The 15,651-nt window shown below is 37.9% G+C and overlaps 3 protein-coding genes across 4 annotated transcripts in view; 2 read left to right on the forward strand and 1 right to left on the reverse strand.

The window, feature by feature from the left end:
- The first annotated feature begins 321 nt into the window (after window positions 1-321).
- LOC107718895 (39S ribosomal protein L4, mitochondrial) lies at window positions 322-3,808 on the forward strand. Its single transcript, XM_016526151.1, has 8 exons — window positions 322-334; window positions 532-700; window positions 791-842; window positions 1,804-1,921; window positions 2,028-2,134; window positions 3,202-3,311; window positions 3,401-3,474; window positions 3,621-3,808. The coding sequence occupies exons 1-8, from the start codon at window positions 322-324 to the stop codon at window positions 3,764-3,766; spliced, it is 789 nt and encodes a 262-aa protein (XP_016381637.1). The 3' UTR covers window positions 3,767-3,808.
- A 4-nt stretch (window positions 3,809-3,812) lies between these two features.
- LOC107718881 (hydrolethalus syndrome protein 1 homolog) lies at window positions 3,813-10,024 on the reverse strand. 2 transcript variants are annotated; one of them, XM_016526121.1, is made up of 12 exons: window positions 9,925-10,024; window positions 9,589-9,688; window positions 9,020-9,136; window positions 8,844-8,917; window positions 8,516-8,757; window positions 8,365-8,420; window positions 4,725-4,885; window positions 4,610-4,655; window positions 4,450-4,513; window positions 4,268-4,349; window positions 4,135-4,161; window positions 3,813-4,055 (listed from the first exon to the last, which is right to left on the reverse strand). In XM_016526121.1, exons 2-12 carry the CDS (start codon window positions 9,686-9,688, stop codon window positions 3,924-3,926), a joined length of 1,101 nt encoding a protein of 366 aa, XP_016381607.1. In that variant the 5' UTR covers window positions 9,925-10,024; the 3' UTR covers window positions 3,813-3,923. The 2 variants fall into 2 exon arrangements, with proteins under 2 accessions (XP_016381607.1, XP_016381609.1); XM_016526123.1 differs by having other exon boundaries at window positions 3,911-4,055; window positions 4,254-4,349.
- A 560-nt stretch (window positions 10,025-10,584) lies between these two features.
- Window positions 10,585-15,651, forward strand: part of LOC107718896 (collagen alpha-1(IX) chain-like) — a 14,960-nt gene continuing 9,893 nt past the window's right edge. Inside the window, exons 1-10 of the mRNA XM_016526152.1 lie at window positions 10,585-10,803; window positions 11,327-11,401; window positions 11,553-11,591; window positions 11,679-11,741; window positions 13,186-13,239; window positions 13,440-13,475; window positions 13,825-13,848; window positions 13,964-14,017; window positions 14,123-14,176; window positions 14,266-14,298. Coding sequence (XP_016381638.1) covers window positions 10,729-10,803; window positions 11,327-11,401; window positions 11,553-11,591; window positions 11,679-11,741; window positions 13,186-13,239; window positions 13,440-13,475; window positions 13,825-13,848; window positions 13,964-14,017; window positions 14,123-14,176; window positions 14,266-14,298 — 507 coding nt within the window. The 5' untranslated portion in view covers window positions 10,585-10,728. The remainder of the gene's footprint in view (window positions 10,804-11,326; window positions 11,402-11,552; window positions 11,592-11,678; window positions 11,742-13,185; window positions 13,240-13,439; window positions 13,476-13,824; window positions 13,849-13,963; window positions 14,018-14,122; window positions 14,177-14,265; window positions 14,299-15,651) is intronic.

Raw genomic sequence — 15,651 nt, forward strand, 5'->3', positions numbered from 1 at the left:
GGAGCCACAACCAGTACTTTTAAAACACCAAACATATAATGAAAGTACCAGTTATCAGTCATAATAAGAATGCACAAATAAAGACTAAAAGGAAAAAAGAAAAGAAAAGGCTTGCACACCCCTATTTCTATTTATTGCAAATAATTCAGGAGACAAAACACAGCTTACGTCATATGTGAGCGACGGAAGCGTGCGCACAGAGCACAACACCATCACGACCTTCTGACACGGAAACCAATCATGTAAGAAGCTGAAATTATAACCGCGGTGCTCTTATTTATTTTAATTAGCCCTCATCATGTTTCGTGCTACGTTAGCGATATGTGGAAGAACGGTTGTTAAAAGGGTAAGTAAGTGCCTACCGTAGTTACAAAACTGCTGCCAGAATAAAACTGTGAACTTTCTATTGTGATCTATAAAGCTATTCAAACAAATGACGGATGGAGAACCTACATTATTTTTTAATATCGTTAATATTGTCAAAGGATATGACGTATCAGTGAACTAAAGATGTGTGAACTCTTGCTGTAGAGAGGGCTTCTCCGTCGGCCTCTGATCTTCCAGTGCTTCGCAGATGTGAGGCTGTTATCCCAGCTCACCTGGCACCTGTCCAGATGTGGCTTGAGTCTTTGAGAAGCTGTGACAGTGAACCTCTTGGTGTGGTTGACCTACACCCTGATGTCTTCTCAGTACCTGTCAGGTACCTGTCATTTAATTCTATGAAGTATTTTTAGGCTGGAGTTAAGTTGCAAACAAATGAATATATGGTTGTTTTTGTTTTTGTTAATAGGCTGGACATTCTTCATGATGTAGAGGTCTGGCAACGTAATTTCAAACGAATAGTAAGTAACTATGAGGTGTACATGATGCTTTCTGGTGTTAACTTTGCTCTTGTAATGCGCATTAGAGGAATAGTTCACCCAAAAAGGAAACTTTGCTGAAATGTACTCATCCTCAGGTTATCCAAGATGTAGATGAGTCTGTTTCTTCATTGGAACAGATTTGGAGAAAGTTGACATTACATCACTTGCACACCAGTGGATCCTCAGTGAATGGGTGCCGTCAGAATGAGAGTCCAAACAGCTGATAAAAACATCACAATAATCCACAAGTAATCTACATGAATCCAGTTCATCAGTTAACATCTTGTGAAGCGAAAAGCTGTCTGTTTGTAAGAAACAAATTCATTGAGACAGTTTAAAATTTAAACCACTGCTTCTGGCTAAAATACAAGTCCTCTATCCATAACATTGCTGTTTCCAGGTCAAACATTGTTTACAAGCAAAAATAAAACAGTTCTAAACAAATATGTTGGTGGATTTTAATGTGAGAGGACAACAGGGGATGAACTTTTACACTGGAAGAAGCGTTATTTTGAATTGTGGGTTTTTGACAAGAATAATGGTTAAAGTTAAAACGCTTTAATGATGGATTTGTTTATTACAGACATGCAGCTTTTAGATTCACAAGACGTTAATTGATGGACTGGAGTGGTGTGGATTACTTGTGGATTATTGTGATGTTTTTATCAGCTGTTTGGACTCTCATTCTGACGGCACCCATTCACTGCAGAGGATCCACTAGTGAGCAAGTGATGTAATGCTACATTTCCCCAAATCTGTTCCGATGAACAAACAAACTCTTCTACATCTTGGATAACCTGAGGATGAGTAAATTTTCTGCTAATTTTCATTGTTGAGTGAACTGTTCCTTTATGATACTGTCCCAGTCATGTATTATAAACTTCAGTCATATTAATTGAATCATTGCATATGACAGTCATTCATAATTTGATTACTGTAGAGCCATGCAAAAGTCAAATCAAGAGCTGAAGTCAGCGGTGGAGGCAGGAAACCATGGAAACAAAAAGGAAGCGGCCGAGCACGGCATGGAAGCATTCGTTCTCCAATATGGCGAGGAGGTAAAATAAAGTCTGTTGATTTGAGCTTCATCTTAAACACACAGATGTATGAAACTATCACTGCACTCACTAAAGTACTAAACAAATGCTCCTCTTTCTCGTTCAGGAGGAGTAGCTCATGGCCCACGGGGACCAACCAGCTATTATTACATGTTGCCCATGAAGGTGCGAGTGCAAGGACTGAAAATCGCCTTAACTGCCAAACTGGCTCAGGTGAGGGGAAGTGCACTATAAAAGTTTTGCTTGGTTTGGAATGTGCTGCAGTATTAATAGTATTATGTACTATTAAAATATTTCGTTTTATTTTTTAATACACTTATATTTTTATATTTTTTCAGTTAGATGCCACAGCATAATATCTAATTTGTAATTCTTCATCTTAAGATTTATATTTTATTTCAGCTTTATTCCAATTAATGGAAATCATTTTTAATAGTTTTAGTTAAAGGTGCAATAGGTGATTGTCTTCAGAAACATTTTTTGTTATGCTGGTTGAAAGTCTCTTCACATCCCGATAGCAATCAATAAGTTAAGTGGTCTAAATGTATTTGTCTGTATTTATATATTCTGTGGAAGGCGTAAGACCAAGAAATGTTCGTCCAATCAAAACGTTCGGTCCGAGCGTTTTAATATGCTTTCCTACCTGCCTCTCAACGTATGTATTAGCATACCTCTGCGCACCCAGTTCGCGCAGACAGGATACGTCATCAGCGCGTTCACGCACGCTGTGCAGACAGAGCAAGAATGGCAGACAAATATCAACAACCCGATCTTCCTTCCTGGTATTGTAGTACTTTCAAAGATTTCTCACCAGTGAATGACACATGATGTAGCCCAGCGGTTAATCTAGTCCTCGCGCCAGCTCGTTAGAAGTGAGCTACGTGCATGTCATGAACTGTGTTCCGATCGATATGATCCCTACACAGTGTTCATTGCTCCCTACTCCCTGAGCGGGGGAAATCCGTTGAAGTTTACTTCACTTCGGAACATGGGCTGGAATTGGGAACCGCTGATGTAGCCTATTGTAGTAATGTCGTCTCTGGTATTCTGGTCTGTGAGCGTATATGCGTTCAGGGGGCGTGGCTTTGGACGGCGATTGCAGGGAGGGTGGGACGTTCGCTTTCAGTGCTATCAGGCTAAAGTTAGCATTTTCCAAGATCTCCTACTGCACCTTTAACAATAACAACACTGATACTCTAGTATCAGTAAGGGCAGCAAATTGGTTTTGTTCATAAAAGTTGGATGAAGTGTAAACTAAGTGAAAGTCATTATTTCTCCAGGATTACCTTTATATTGTGGACTCACTGGAGATTCCCACTCCAGACCCCCACTACCTCCTGGACCTGGTCAAACACAGGCAGTGGGGGGATTCAGTCCTCATCGTTGATGTGTAAGCATGCAGATGTGGATGCATATGTCATTGCCAACCTGATATACACATGTGTCCTTAAGTTTTTTTTTTGCATGCATGTATTTCAGAGGTGATGAATTCCCTCAAAACATTCTTAAGGCGACTGAAGATCTGAAAACAGTGAATATCATTCCAGCCACAGGTAAACAAACGGACCACACCAAAAGCTGTAATGTGAAAGCACCCTTAACCAAATATAAGGGAATGAAACCATTGCATCAAAGTTCATTCATGATCTTAATACTGATGAGTTGTGAAAACAAACATTATATTGTTTGGCTTTTACAGGTCTAAACGTCCACAGCATGTTGAAACATGAGAGTCTGGTTCTCACTCTGGAGGCTGTAAAATTTCTTGAAAAGAAGCTTCTTTGGCACGATGTGCGTTACACTCCCCTGTATCCCTTCAAACTCCCATACAGTGACCTGCCATGAACACAGCACAGACTTCAAATTAAAATGTTTATTTCATAAAAACAAGGATCTTGAGGTCTCATTTCACATGTACAATGAAGTAAAAAATGTCAATATCATGAATAAATAATAGCATTAGACATAAATAAAAGATAAGGCATAGGTGGAAGATTCTCTGTCAGGGATAAGAGATTTTTGTTGGAATAATGCCATGTGCTAAATCATGTCGGATCTCCCATCTTAGCGCAGATCGCTTCTTCTCTGTTGGAACCACATAAGTGTTGGGGATGTACGTCTTCTGAGGTCTCCGCTATAGAGACAAGAAAAAAGCACTCAGAATAAGGGAATCTAGGCAATTAAAAAAAAAAAAGTATATGTATGTAACTTACTGGTGGAGGCTGATACATAAGTTGTTCCTGAGGATAAAAACAAAAGAATATATATTTTTAAAAATAAATCAAACTATATATATATATGCAGCTTTTAAAGCAACTACTAAAACAAGTACATGATTAATGATACCCTAATGGCCCAGTGCAGTTCCTTCCTGCTCTTCTCTCCTGGAGGTTTAAACATCTCCCAGTCCTGCTTATACTGACAAAACCTGACAAAGGATCCAAACACATTCAGAATGCATAATGATCAGTCTTGAATCATTTATTTAATTTATGAAGATTGTATATTAATATAGAAGTATGCCATACTTTGCCACTGGATCAGTTTTCTTCAAGTTCCTTGTGTGAGGATGATCAAAAACTTGCCGTATAACTGTGAAGAGAATCAGATTGTAAATGCATGCAAACTGACAACCACGGGTCAAAGAAACAGGCATGAACTGAAACTAGACATGAAAATGGGACTTACATGACTTTGGACGAGGTCGGATATCACTCTCACTGTGTGATCGTGTCTGTTGAATGGACAAATTTAAGTTTAAAATTTGAAACGGTTTAAGATTGGTAAGTGTCTGTGTACTGACCATGCCTCTGATGTATTCTTGGAAAGCACTCGCGGGTTCCTCCGTCACAGAGCTGGATCTGGCAGTATAGCTTCCGGTTTCATCAGCCTCTGAGTCATACTGCACACGAGATGCACCGATCTGCATATGGTCCAAACACTGCTCCAGCTCACTAACTGTACCTACAAAACAAGTATATGATTACGCACATGCATCATCTATAATGATTTCTATTTCAAATGAATGCTGTTCCTTTAAACTTTTTATTCATCCAAGAACCTTGAAAAAAGTATCTTGCTTTCCAAAAAATAAATAAATAAAAATTAAGCAGCATGATGACAATTGAAACATTGATAATAATAATAAAAATGTCAAAAATCAGCATATTAGAATGATTTCTCAAGGATTACTTGACACTGAAGACTGGAGTAATGATGCTAAAAATTCAGCTTTGCCATCAAAGGAATAAATTGAATGTTAAAATATATGAAAATATAAAAGTAATTTTAAATTGTAATATTTCAGAATGGTACTGTTTTTTACTGTATTTTTTTTTTTTATAAAACATTTCTAAATATTCTGAAATATATATATAGTAAATATGTAGGATGTAACATGCTTCTAAGCAGTATACAAATACTCATAATTATTATATTTAATGCAGTACAAGCATAAAATAACCAGTAATTTCTGAAAATTTTTCTTATGCATGGAAAAAAATAGAAATGCACGTCTTTCTTCTATTTCCTCCACAGCCATACCTCTAAAAACGATCAAATAAGCAAATCCCTTTAACCAGTATAACACACCAAGGCAGCCAGTATAATCTCTGACTCTCCGCTCCTTCCACCTCTTCTTGCTGTCATCATATCCATCATCGTATTGTTTCTCCTCAGGTCTCCTTTGAACTCAGCCCCTCCTGTGCCTCAAATTATAGGGGTGGTCAAGACTGTCCCGCAAATCCTCCTTCTCCCAGCCATCTTTGAAATATGCCACATTTTCAGAGCCTCCGTTTCCAGCGTCGTTCTCTATGGGACTCTGGTGCTGGTCGGTTTGATGGTCTTGGCTTGGGATGTCAGGAGACTGATGGCCGTCATCACTACAGACGGTTACACCTTGACTACCATCCGGTGATTCTGCAGGAGCTCGTCCATCAGATGTTTCTAATACTTGATTGTCTCTGAACCACGCCAAACTGCTGTCATTCTCATAATCACGAGCATCTAAGATCGATTCATCCTCTTCTTCTAATCCACCCAGAGTACAGTCGTCTCTGTTTCACTTCCTCTGGGTCTCCATCTTTAGGCGAGTCTGGTCTGTACGTGCCATAATGCTTGCTGCAGGGCTGCCGAGACTTTCATGAAAATCTTCAACATAGATGTCTCTTGTTTCCTTCATCTGCTGTACATGATCACACTCTTGTTTCCAAGCAGGTATCATGTTATAATTCTCTTCCTCTTCTTTCTGCGAATGGCCACTGGCTATTGTAACACAGTCATCATCACTTGCCCATGACTTCATGTCCTGGTCACAACCCTCCTTTTCCTCAACAGGATCATTGAAAAACCACTCTCTCTCATCTTCCTCCTCTGATTTCTTGCGTTCAGAGTTTCCTATGCTTTCTTTGTTCACAAAGGATTTGCCACCATCTATTTTTCCCTCAGTGCCTTCTCCATCTTCAGGTATACAACATATATTATCTCCTTCCTCCTCGTCTTGTTCGTCTTGCCCTGAAACATGACTGTTTTCCTCCCCACTTCCACCTGTGCTCACTTCTTTGGTGAGACTCTCTTTCTTTTTCTCACACTCTGAAAATTCACCTGTACACTTTTCTTCACTTTCTGAGTCCTCTTTTGAAAAAAACTCTTCTTCTTCACTCTCCTCCACGCTCACCTGATCTTCCTCGCCCTCTGAATCATCGCTTTGGGCTTTTGCCTCGTTTTCCTCAGTGTTTTCTCCACTGACAGAGCTCTTTCTCCTCCTCACTATCCATTTCATCCTCACTCATATCCTCTTCCTCCCTCTACTTTTTTTATTCCCTTTCCCGTTCACACAGCTCAAATTCTTCTTCCTCGTATTGACTTCTTTCTTTCTCCCCATCCTCACTTTCCTGCACTTTTTCTTCCTCTGAATTGTCTTCTTCCTTGCTCTCTTCATCACTTGCTTCCCCCTTTTCTTCCTCTTCACTCTCCTTTTCCTCTGCTTTATTTTGTTCTTCTTCCTCTTCAAGCTCTTTTCCTTTCTCTTCCTCTTCACTTCCTTTTGGATCCTCCTCTTCCTTTTCATTCCCTTTCTGTTGTTCACACAGCTCTTCTTTCTCATCTCGACTTCCTTCTTCCTTCCTCTTCACTCTTTTCCTTTTTCCTCCTCCTCTTCTTCAAGCTGTTTTTCCTCATCTCTGCTTTCTTCCTCCTCTTTATCTTGCCTTGTTCTTATTATCTCTATGCTATTTTCATTTTCATCATCTATGAAACATTCTCTCTCTACTTCACTTTCGTCTTCATCTGCCTCAGGATATTTCTCCTTCTCCAACTCATTCCCTTGAAGCATCTCCTTCACACTCTTCTTTTTATCACTTCCCATTAAAAAGCTTTCTTTGACATCCTTACTGTCTTCTTCAGGCTTTCTCTCATTCACTCTGTTTTCGTTCTTAACATAGTCCCTGTCTTCCCCCTCACTTTCCTGATCTGTCCAGGAGGAGGAAGAAGACAGAGATCCTTCATCGTCCCTGCTTTCATTTTCCCAACGGCTGTCAAAAGCTTTATACATCCTGAGGTAGATGGACAGGTCTCTCCTTTAGCCCTCAGTAAGAGAATGAAATTCCCTTCTGAGCCAAAGCGGATGGCTGAGAGGGAGGGGTACTGTAACTAAGAAGATTACTGGTAAGAACTTAACTGGGTTTATGCAGCTAATTGCGCCACCTGGTGTATAGGAGGTTTCATTGCATGCAAAGACAATGCATGGCTATGTTCAGAAAAGAATTCTACCATACCATATTACATTTCAGGATATAATATGAACACTACCGTTCAAATTTTTGGAGTCAGTAAGGTTTTTTTTTTTTTTTCTTTTAAGAAATTAATACTTTTATTTAAAGAATACCGAATAACCCTTTTATTCAAATAATCCAAAGTGTTTACATAAAAATGTTACGCAGTAAAACTGTTTTCAACATTGATAATAATAAGAAATGTTACTTGACTACCAAATCAGCATATTAGAATGATTTCTGAAGAATCATGTGACACTGAAGACTGAAGTAATGGCTGCTGAAATTTCAGCTTTGCCATCACAGCAAAAAATAATACATTTTAAAATATATTAAAAAAGAAACAGTCATTTTAATTGTAATAATATATCACAATATTACTGGTGATATGATCAAATGCAGCCTAATGATAACTTTGAATGGTAGTGTATACTTTGCACATGCAACTTTTCTGTTTACATTGAATGTCCTACAAAATTTGCTAGAATATTCTGTAGAAGACAACATTGTGATGAGGTCTTGTAACAATAATGTAACATACTACTTTTGCATGATGCATTCTGTTTCACATTCGATGTTTTAATGGTAAGCAGTATACAGTATAAACTTTATACAGCAGCATTTAGTAAGTTGTTTCTTAACATTATCATGAAACAAAACCACAGGACTTACCAGAATCTTCACTATGTGTGGACTCATCACAGACTTGAGACCGACCTTGATGCTTCCTATATAATGAGATATCAGAGAATGTTTACTGCATGGATGATGATGTTATACTCATCATCAACTATCAAATCAAGAAATTCATTTGTGTCTCTACCTTAATACGTTTCTTTTAATCACAGGCTTCAAATGAACCTGATGTTCTCTGTCATTACTTGTCTCACTACCATCCAAAACTGAGTGAAATATTTCGGAAGGTCCTTCCTCTGTCTCCAGCCTGTTGGGTGCTGTGGAGGGCCGAGCCGGTCTGTGAGCAACTGAGTGCCGTGAATACGAATCATAGTAGTGATTCATACCAGAGTCTCCATGATCATCCTCATTAAATGTGGAGAAGAAAATCTAGGTATGGAAAATATGGAAGACATACATATTGTGTGCACAGTCACAAAATTATGATACGTTTTAAGGTGCATAAAAACTCATACCTCTCTCTGTTGCCCTGCTGAGCTGGAGTTGAAGAGAACGTAGTTACAACTGGGGCCGATGTTGTTCAGTTGAACTGAGGGAGAAACACAAGTTTATCAGTAGGATGGTTAAGTGTGTTAAAAATGCTTTAGAGGCACATGAAAGTGCACCACATGAAGCAGGAGTGTCTGCTCACCCTTTTCTTTAATAAGTGCAGGTGGACTTTTGCCGGAGCTGCTGTGAGATGTTGGAGAAGTCCACTCACTGGAGCTGTGACTCTTTGACTTTTCATGACGAATCAGCTGATCTAGATCTGATGGAGATTTATAACATGACAGCACTACTTTAAGGCAAGATATGTTCCAAACAACAACAAAAAAATGCACTGATGAGGCTGAAATTTCTTCTCTTCTTCAGGCGACTTAAGAAATTTGGTTTGAGCTCAAAAACATTGTACAGCACATCAACTGCTATCTTAACAGCACCAACACATCACTGTAAGTTATAATTAAGTCTATACAAGCATTACACATATGCAAGTCTCCTGTGTATACTGTGTATTCCCTGTGTATACTCATACTGTGTATATTGTTCATATGTGTATATTGTTATTTATACGTATACTGTAAATTGTATTTACATCCTGCTATGACACAGAGTCTTGCACATAAGAATTTCACTGCCGGTACACTTGTGTACACGATGTGTGACAATAAAGAGAGATTTGATTTGATAGATTTGAAACTGTTAAAAATATTATCTCACCTCTCTTGAATTCCCGCAGTCTTTGTTTGGGAATATTTCTGTATCCAAGTGAGACCAACTGCTGCTGGATCTCCTCCTCAGAAAAGTCTAGACTCTCCATCTTTTTTATTAACAAAATAAACATATTCGATATTAGTCAAATACGTCGTATTTTCTCAAGAGAAGACATCTATCTGCTGAGTGGAAACAAATCTAAACAAAATATTTATTTAAACTTCCTCAATGAAAGCAACGTTAATAGTGTAACGTCAGAAATAAGAAGACTGTTGTGGCAACATATAAAAAGAAAACATACGGGAAGTTTAAAGCACAATGTTTTTTTTCTGTTTTCCTCACCTTTAAAGGGCCAGATTTGATGGCTGTTGTCTTCAGTACCAGGACAACGGCGGCGGTTCCGTTTTCAAAATACAAAGATGCCAGAGTAAGAAAGCGCCTCAATGACTGGGTTAAAGCGCCCTCTTGTGTATGGGAGAACTCTAATGACTTTATTAACTACACTATATTTTTATACATATTTATTTAATGATTGATTGATCGATCGATTATTTACCTGATTATTAATAGCATTTTTTTACTGTCCCTTGCAAAGTAAATATAAAAATCTCTGCCATAACATATGGAATCTCGTTTAACAGTTTAAAAAGCTTTCATTTTCACTTGTTTTAATTTCTCTTCAGATAACAGCCCCCCAATACCATGTTTCCTATGCATAAAACAGTATTGTAGTTACAATGGAATCTTGGCGGAGACGAGTGTTACCATATTTAATTTTTGTACGAAGTTGTACCTTTGAAATACTGACAGCCTGGCAAAAAATAAAATAAAATAAAATGTAATTTATTAAAACTGAATACGCTTAAAATATGACCCTACAGCGGTAGATGCATTGTTTACGTGCGGTACCCACAGCAGGTACCCAGAGCCGTGGCCACGCCTATTTTACGCAAACCTTTGAACTCCTGTCCAATCACCTTCCAGTTCCCAGCACGGCTCATGAATAAACATGACTTTTTAAAACTACATCGCGAGACTGGGAGATGATGTGGAGGTTTAGTTGGGGGATATTGACAGAAAACCCGTGAACCCCAACAAATCTCCTAAAAAGGACTGTTTTGCCTCCTTCGAGTCGTCAAAGTGACTATGGCGCACGCCGGGACCCTCCGCGCGTCCCTTCTGCTGATTTCACTGCAGTTAGTCCTGGTCATCTCTGCGCAGGTAGGAAACAAGGGCTTTCTTTTGCAGTAGAGATGGACTGTGTAGGTGTTTTGGGTCACTGTATGCTTTTTAAAATATCTAATTCTAAAATACAGAGACAGAAACATTAATAAACAGAAAAGGAATGTGTTTTGATCAGACATTATTAAAATATACACTGAAGCACCAAAACATTTTTTTCACATATGCACATTTCTGAAATGTATGTCGTATATTTTTTGTGTTAATTGATGCCAAGTTTCTTCCTTAAATGTGTCTGAATTTGCAAGTATCTGAGAGCCAGAACATGGCTTGACATATGGAAGTTATTTTCAGTGAACTGGTCCAGGTGTGCACAGCTGTTATCAGTTTCCCAGGATAAAAGAGAGCCAGTGTGATACCTCTGACCACAGCATCAGTCGCACCTTTAATGACTCCATTGTTCTGAAGACTAAACTACTGGGATTTCAGGATACATTTTGAACAAGAGATTTTTTTATGCTTTTATTCATTATTATTATTATTATATGAAATTTTTTTTTAGAGGGGGCCAGTTGGTCCAAGAGGGCCACCTGGACTTCCAGGGCCTGCTGGGTTTCATGGCGTTGACGGCATTGATGTGAGTCGCATATCGATCATTTTATCTACTTTTTGATTTCTCAGACACTCTGATTTCTCAGCTTACATTCTATACACAATTGGTATTTGTTTGTAGCCTCGAATAATGACTTTTATTTGAGTTATTCAGTTCGTTTTTTGTATGACTTCAGGGTGATAGGGGACCTGGCCCTGGCTCAGATGGCCCCCCAGTAAGTATTTATCTTTTTCTCGACAAAAGTGAGTTCAGCATAGCTGAAATGATGTGCTGCAATCCATTAATCTGATGAATCCGGCAGGGCCCTGATGGGGACAATGGCAAGGATGGATTAAATGGCCTTCCAGGAAAACCAGGAGCGGATGTGAGTCTTGTTCTTTATTTTTTGTAAAGGTCTAGAAACCAGGATAAAATCAGCTTTTCTTTTCTAAGTAACACTTGCAGCATCAGAGCCTGTGAGTGTAGTTTGCATTGGAGGGGTCTGACTGAGGGGAAAAAAAGCTCCTGGATGGAAAAAAGAACCAGAGAGGAAAGAGAAAGCAGAGAGAGCCCCATATTGGCTTCCTGATGGAGACAGAGGCCTTTTTGTATGAGTACGGAGCCACGGGAGCTGAACTGTGTGCTGGACTGAGCATTAAACCGAAGTACACCAACTCCTTTGTGGCTCCCCTGAACTTTATAATTTAGTTAGCAATATAATTTATGTAAAAGGCTTAACGCAAAACTGTTTTCAACATTGATAATAATAAGAAATGTTACTTGACCACCAAATCATCATATTAGAATGATTTCTGAAGCATCATGTGACACTGAAGACTGAAGTAATGGCTGCTGAAAAAACAGCTTTACCATCACAGGAAAAAAAATACATTTTAAAATATATTTAAATTGAAACATTAATTTTAATTATAATTATATATCACAATATTACTGGTTATTGAATTTTATTTTAAAAAAGCAGGAATGAAAACAAGCTTTAATATCTTTTTACCTCAGTTTTGCTTCTAAAGTAAATGTATCTTGTTTATCTTACTTATAGGACATTTACATTTTTTTTTTCCTGGAAAACAAGAAAAAAATAACTGATTTCTAAAAATATTTTTTCTTTTCTAAAATAAAATAACTGATTTTTTTATTTGTATTTTTTATTTTTATTGATTGATTGATTGATTAATTTGCAGAGTAACCTATTATGTAAGCATTACTTTAAAAAGTCAGCAATATATAAAGATGTTATATCTTTGGTTGCATTTCTGTGCATTACTTTGTACAAAAAAAACTTTTAATTATACCAAATCCACAATATATGAAGTAGATAACAATAATAGATATTGTAGGTTGCATATATTTGCTCTTTTTTTTGCATAAAAGCTTGTATTGTATTATTACTGATGCAAATAAGTTATGTTGGTGGCTATCATTTATAGATATAGATATGTTTCCTGTTTTCCTGTTGAATACAGGTACCTGCATCAGTCCACTGTACATATATTAGAGAAAATGTGGGCGGGGTTTGCTACTTGTCAAAGTCAGGGGATTGGTAAATGTCATTTCAGATTGGTTTAAAAAAAATTTTTTTTTTTAAATTTGTCGATGTCGATGTGTGTGTGTCTGAGGCAATTAATTAATTTCATGCAATTTGTTTCATACAATATTATCAAAATTAAATAATGAGCTCTGAAATTCTGCAGTTATATCACATTACCATGAGTTCAGCAGTTGTCAGATCAGTGAATAAACTAACAGACATTTGATCTGCAGTGAGTTAAAGTGAAGTCCATGCTCATAGATGGTTTTGTCTTTCTAAGGGTTTGACTGGGCCCCGTGGTGACCCTGGCCCTGTTGGCCCTCCTGGACAGAAAGTAATTTTAAACTCCCTCTTATTATTCCACTTTTCACTTAATAATAAGTGAAAGTGCACATTAACATTGTGTTTTTAAATTATTAGGTATTTATTGTGAATGGCTGTAATTTATAATTACTGATGCTTCATTTGAATAAGTTAAAGAATTAACTCTGAATCATTAAAGGTCACTGTGGTTTGACGTTTATTCTTTATTAGGGTGAACCTGGTGAGCCGGGATCAATGGGAGCCCTTGTAAGTAAACGATTCAAATTCTTTTCACACTTATTGAAACAAATTTGTCTTTTGTCATTTTAGTGTGCTGCTAGAATAATCAGATCTCAATAGAGATGTTTTCTGTCCAGTTAGTTTGTTATTATGCATAAATATATATTTTTGAACAGTGACCATCTATTATAAGATGGCTATACCCACTTTGAGCTGTTGCAAGCATTAGGTAATTTGATAAAGTTCAGGCCAATGACCTTCTAGTCCATTCTGTGATGCAATGCTGCAATACAGTCCTGATGCACACTTTGTTTGATTTTTTTCTTTGCTAATTTGCTAATTTTATATCATTGCACATCTGTTACTTTGTTAACAGGGTGTTGGAGAGGATGGTGAAGCTGTAAGTGCATAATATTTCATTTGACTATTATTTAGTTTTTATTGGGGGAGTTTGTTGATACATTGTTCTTTTGTTATCAGTTAGGCTCTTTAATTGTTTTCCTTTTTTACTGAAGGGTGCTGATGGGGAAGATGGATTACCTGGAGAGCTGGGCAAAGTTGGACCTCCTGTATGTAATGTTATTCCATTATACACCTTAAACAATCCAAAAACACATTAAAATAAAATAGATGAATCATAAATTTGAGTATCTGTCTCTGGTTCTGCTGTAAAGGGAAGCCGTGGACCGAGAGGTCCTGTTGGTGCGCCAGGATTGGCAGGGCCCAGAGTAAGTATTAATGTTTAGAACTTTTATGATCATTCACTGATATCCTGGATTCATAAATGGCTCCAAAACTATATTCCTTCTATCCACAGGGCCCTCCTGGAGTCTGGGATGGTAAGGAGCTGGTATGTATCCTCAAGTCTCAAATGTGGTTACCTTTGCATTAAACCTGGTGTTTGCTATTCAGATTTTTGATTGCAGTCTTCTGTAATCAACAACACATATATGTGTTGTGCTATATTTGTTTAGGTTGATTGTGTTTTGAGTTTTGTATAAATAGGTTGATTCAGCTTCTTGGTTATTCCTCCAACAAAATTGTCATTACATGTTAGGACTCTTATACTCTGCTGAGATTTAGCCTTTTTTTTTGTTCGGGATGATAATTTTTTAAAACTGAGCACCACTCCCCCAATAATTCCAAAATTATTGTAATAACTTAAAGGTTTTAAAGAATTTTAAATTATTTTTTGTAATAACTTTTTTTAACAGTTGTACTGTGTCTCCTAAATTAGATTTTCCTAATAGAGATTTTTAATTGTTAAATGTATTGTTCCTTACCCAGACTATCCCCAAGCATTATAGACAACAATTGAGTGTTTTTTCAAAAGCATTCCTATTAGAGATGGTTATTAGGAAATTGGCAGTTAATATGCGTTTCCTTTTATTTTTATAAATTCAAATGCATTTGACTTTTAGCTAACCTGCTGTTAGAAAATACAAGACTTATGTTTTCTCAAAAGTAAAAGTGAAAATGTCATTACCTTTGTTGGAAGAATGTTATTAGTTAGGTTCTTTTATCACACACACACACACACACACAAAAAACACACCCAGGGAAGGGTACTAGCTGCTGGAGATTATGTGGGGAAAAGGAATCTAACCATTATCATATTTTTGGGGGGATGTCAGAAACTAACCCCGTATTGGCAAGAGATTAAAAGGAACTTGGAAGCTGTTTTTGAGGAAGAGATTGCTTTTACTTGTGAATCTCTATACTTAATATTGCCCTAGATGGGTGGAACAATAAGGATAAGAAACGTCTCCGGTTACTTATGTAACCATGGTTCCCTGAGTAGGGAACGAGACACTGCATCCTCTAGGGGTCACTATGGGGGACGCCTCGTCGTGACCCGTGTCTGAAGCATACATTGAAAAAACACCAACAACACGTTGGCCGGCGACAGCCCATGACGTCACTACTGGTGCGACTATAGTATAAATAGGCGCCGGGAGAACACATCATTCTCTAGCTGAGGGGGCAAACACCCAGCTCTCACACGAGAGGGGAGCTCGACCTACCGCATGTCCCAATGCTGAAACAACTAGCAATAATTTACTTAGCTGAGGGAGCAACACACCCAGCTCTAAAACGAGAGGGAGGCTCGGACCTACAGCATGTTCCAATACGGGAACTGCCAGCAGTAAGTTACCTTGCTGAGGGAACACAGACCCAGCTCTCAACGAGAGAGGGGGCTCGC

This window comes from Sinocyclocheilus rhinocerous, unplaced genomic scaffold (assembly GCF_001515625.1).
Source record: "Sinocyclocheilus rhinocerous isolate Xijiao unplaced genomic scaffold, SAMN03320098_v1.1 scaffold1595, whole genome shotgun sequence".
Lineage (NCBI taxonomy): Eukaryota > Metazoa > Chordata > Actinopteri > Cypriniformes > Cyprinidae > Sinocyclocheilus > Sinocyclocheilus rhinocerous.

Coding starts and splice junctions, on each gene's coding strand:
- LOC107718895 (XM_016526151.1), top strand. Junction 2,135..3,201: donor TAACTGCCAAACTGGCTCAG/GTGAGGGGAAGT, acceptor TTATTTCTCCAG/GATTACCTTTATATTGTGGA. Junction 3,475..3,620: donor GAATATCATTCCAGCCACAG/GTAAACAAACGG, acceptor TGGCTTTTACAG/GTCTAAACGTCCACAGCATG.
- LOC107718881 (XM_016526121.1), bottom strand. CDS start 9,688: ATGGAGAGTCTAGACTTTTCTGAGGAGGAGATCCAGCAGCAGTTGGTC. Junction 9,137..9,588: donor ACTGCGGGAATTCAAGAGAG/GTGAGATAATAT, acceptor AATCTCCATCAG/ATCTAGATCAGCTGATTCGT. Junction 4,656..4,724: donor AAGAATACATCAGAGGCATG/GTCAGTACACAG, acceptor TCCATTCAACAG/ACACGATCACACAGTGAGAG.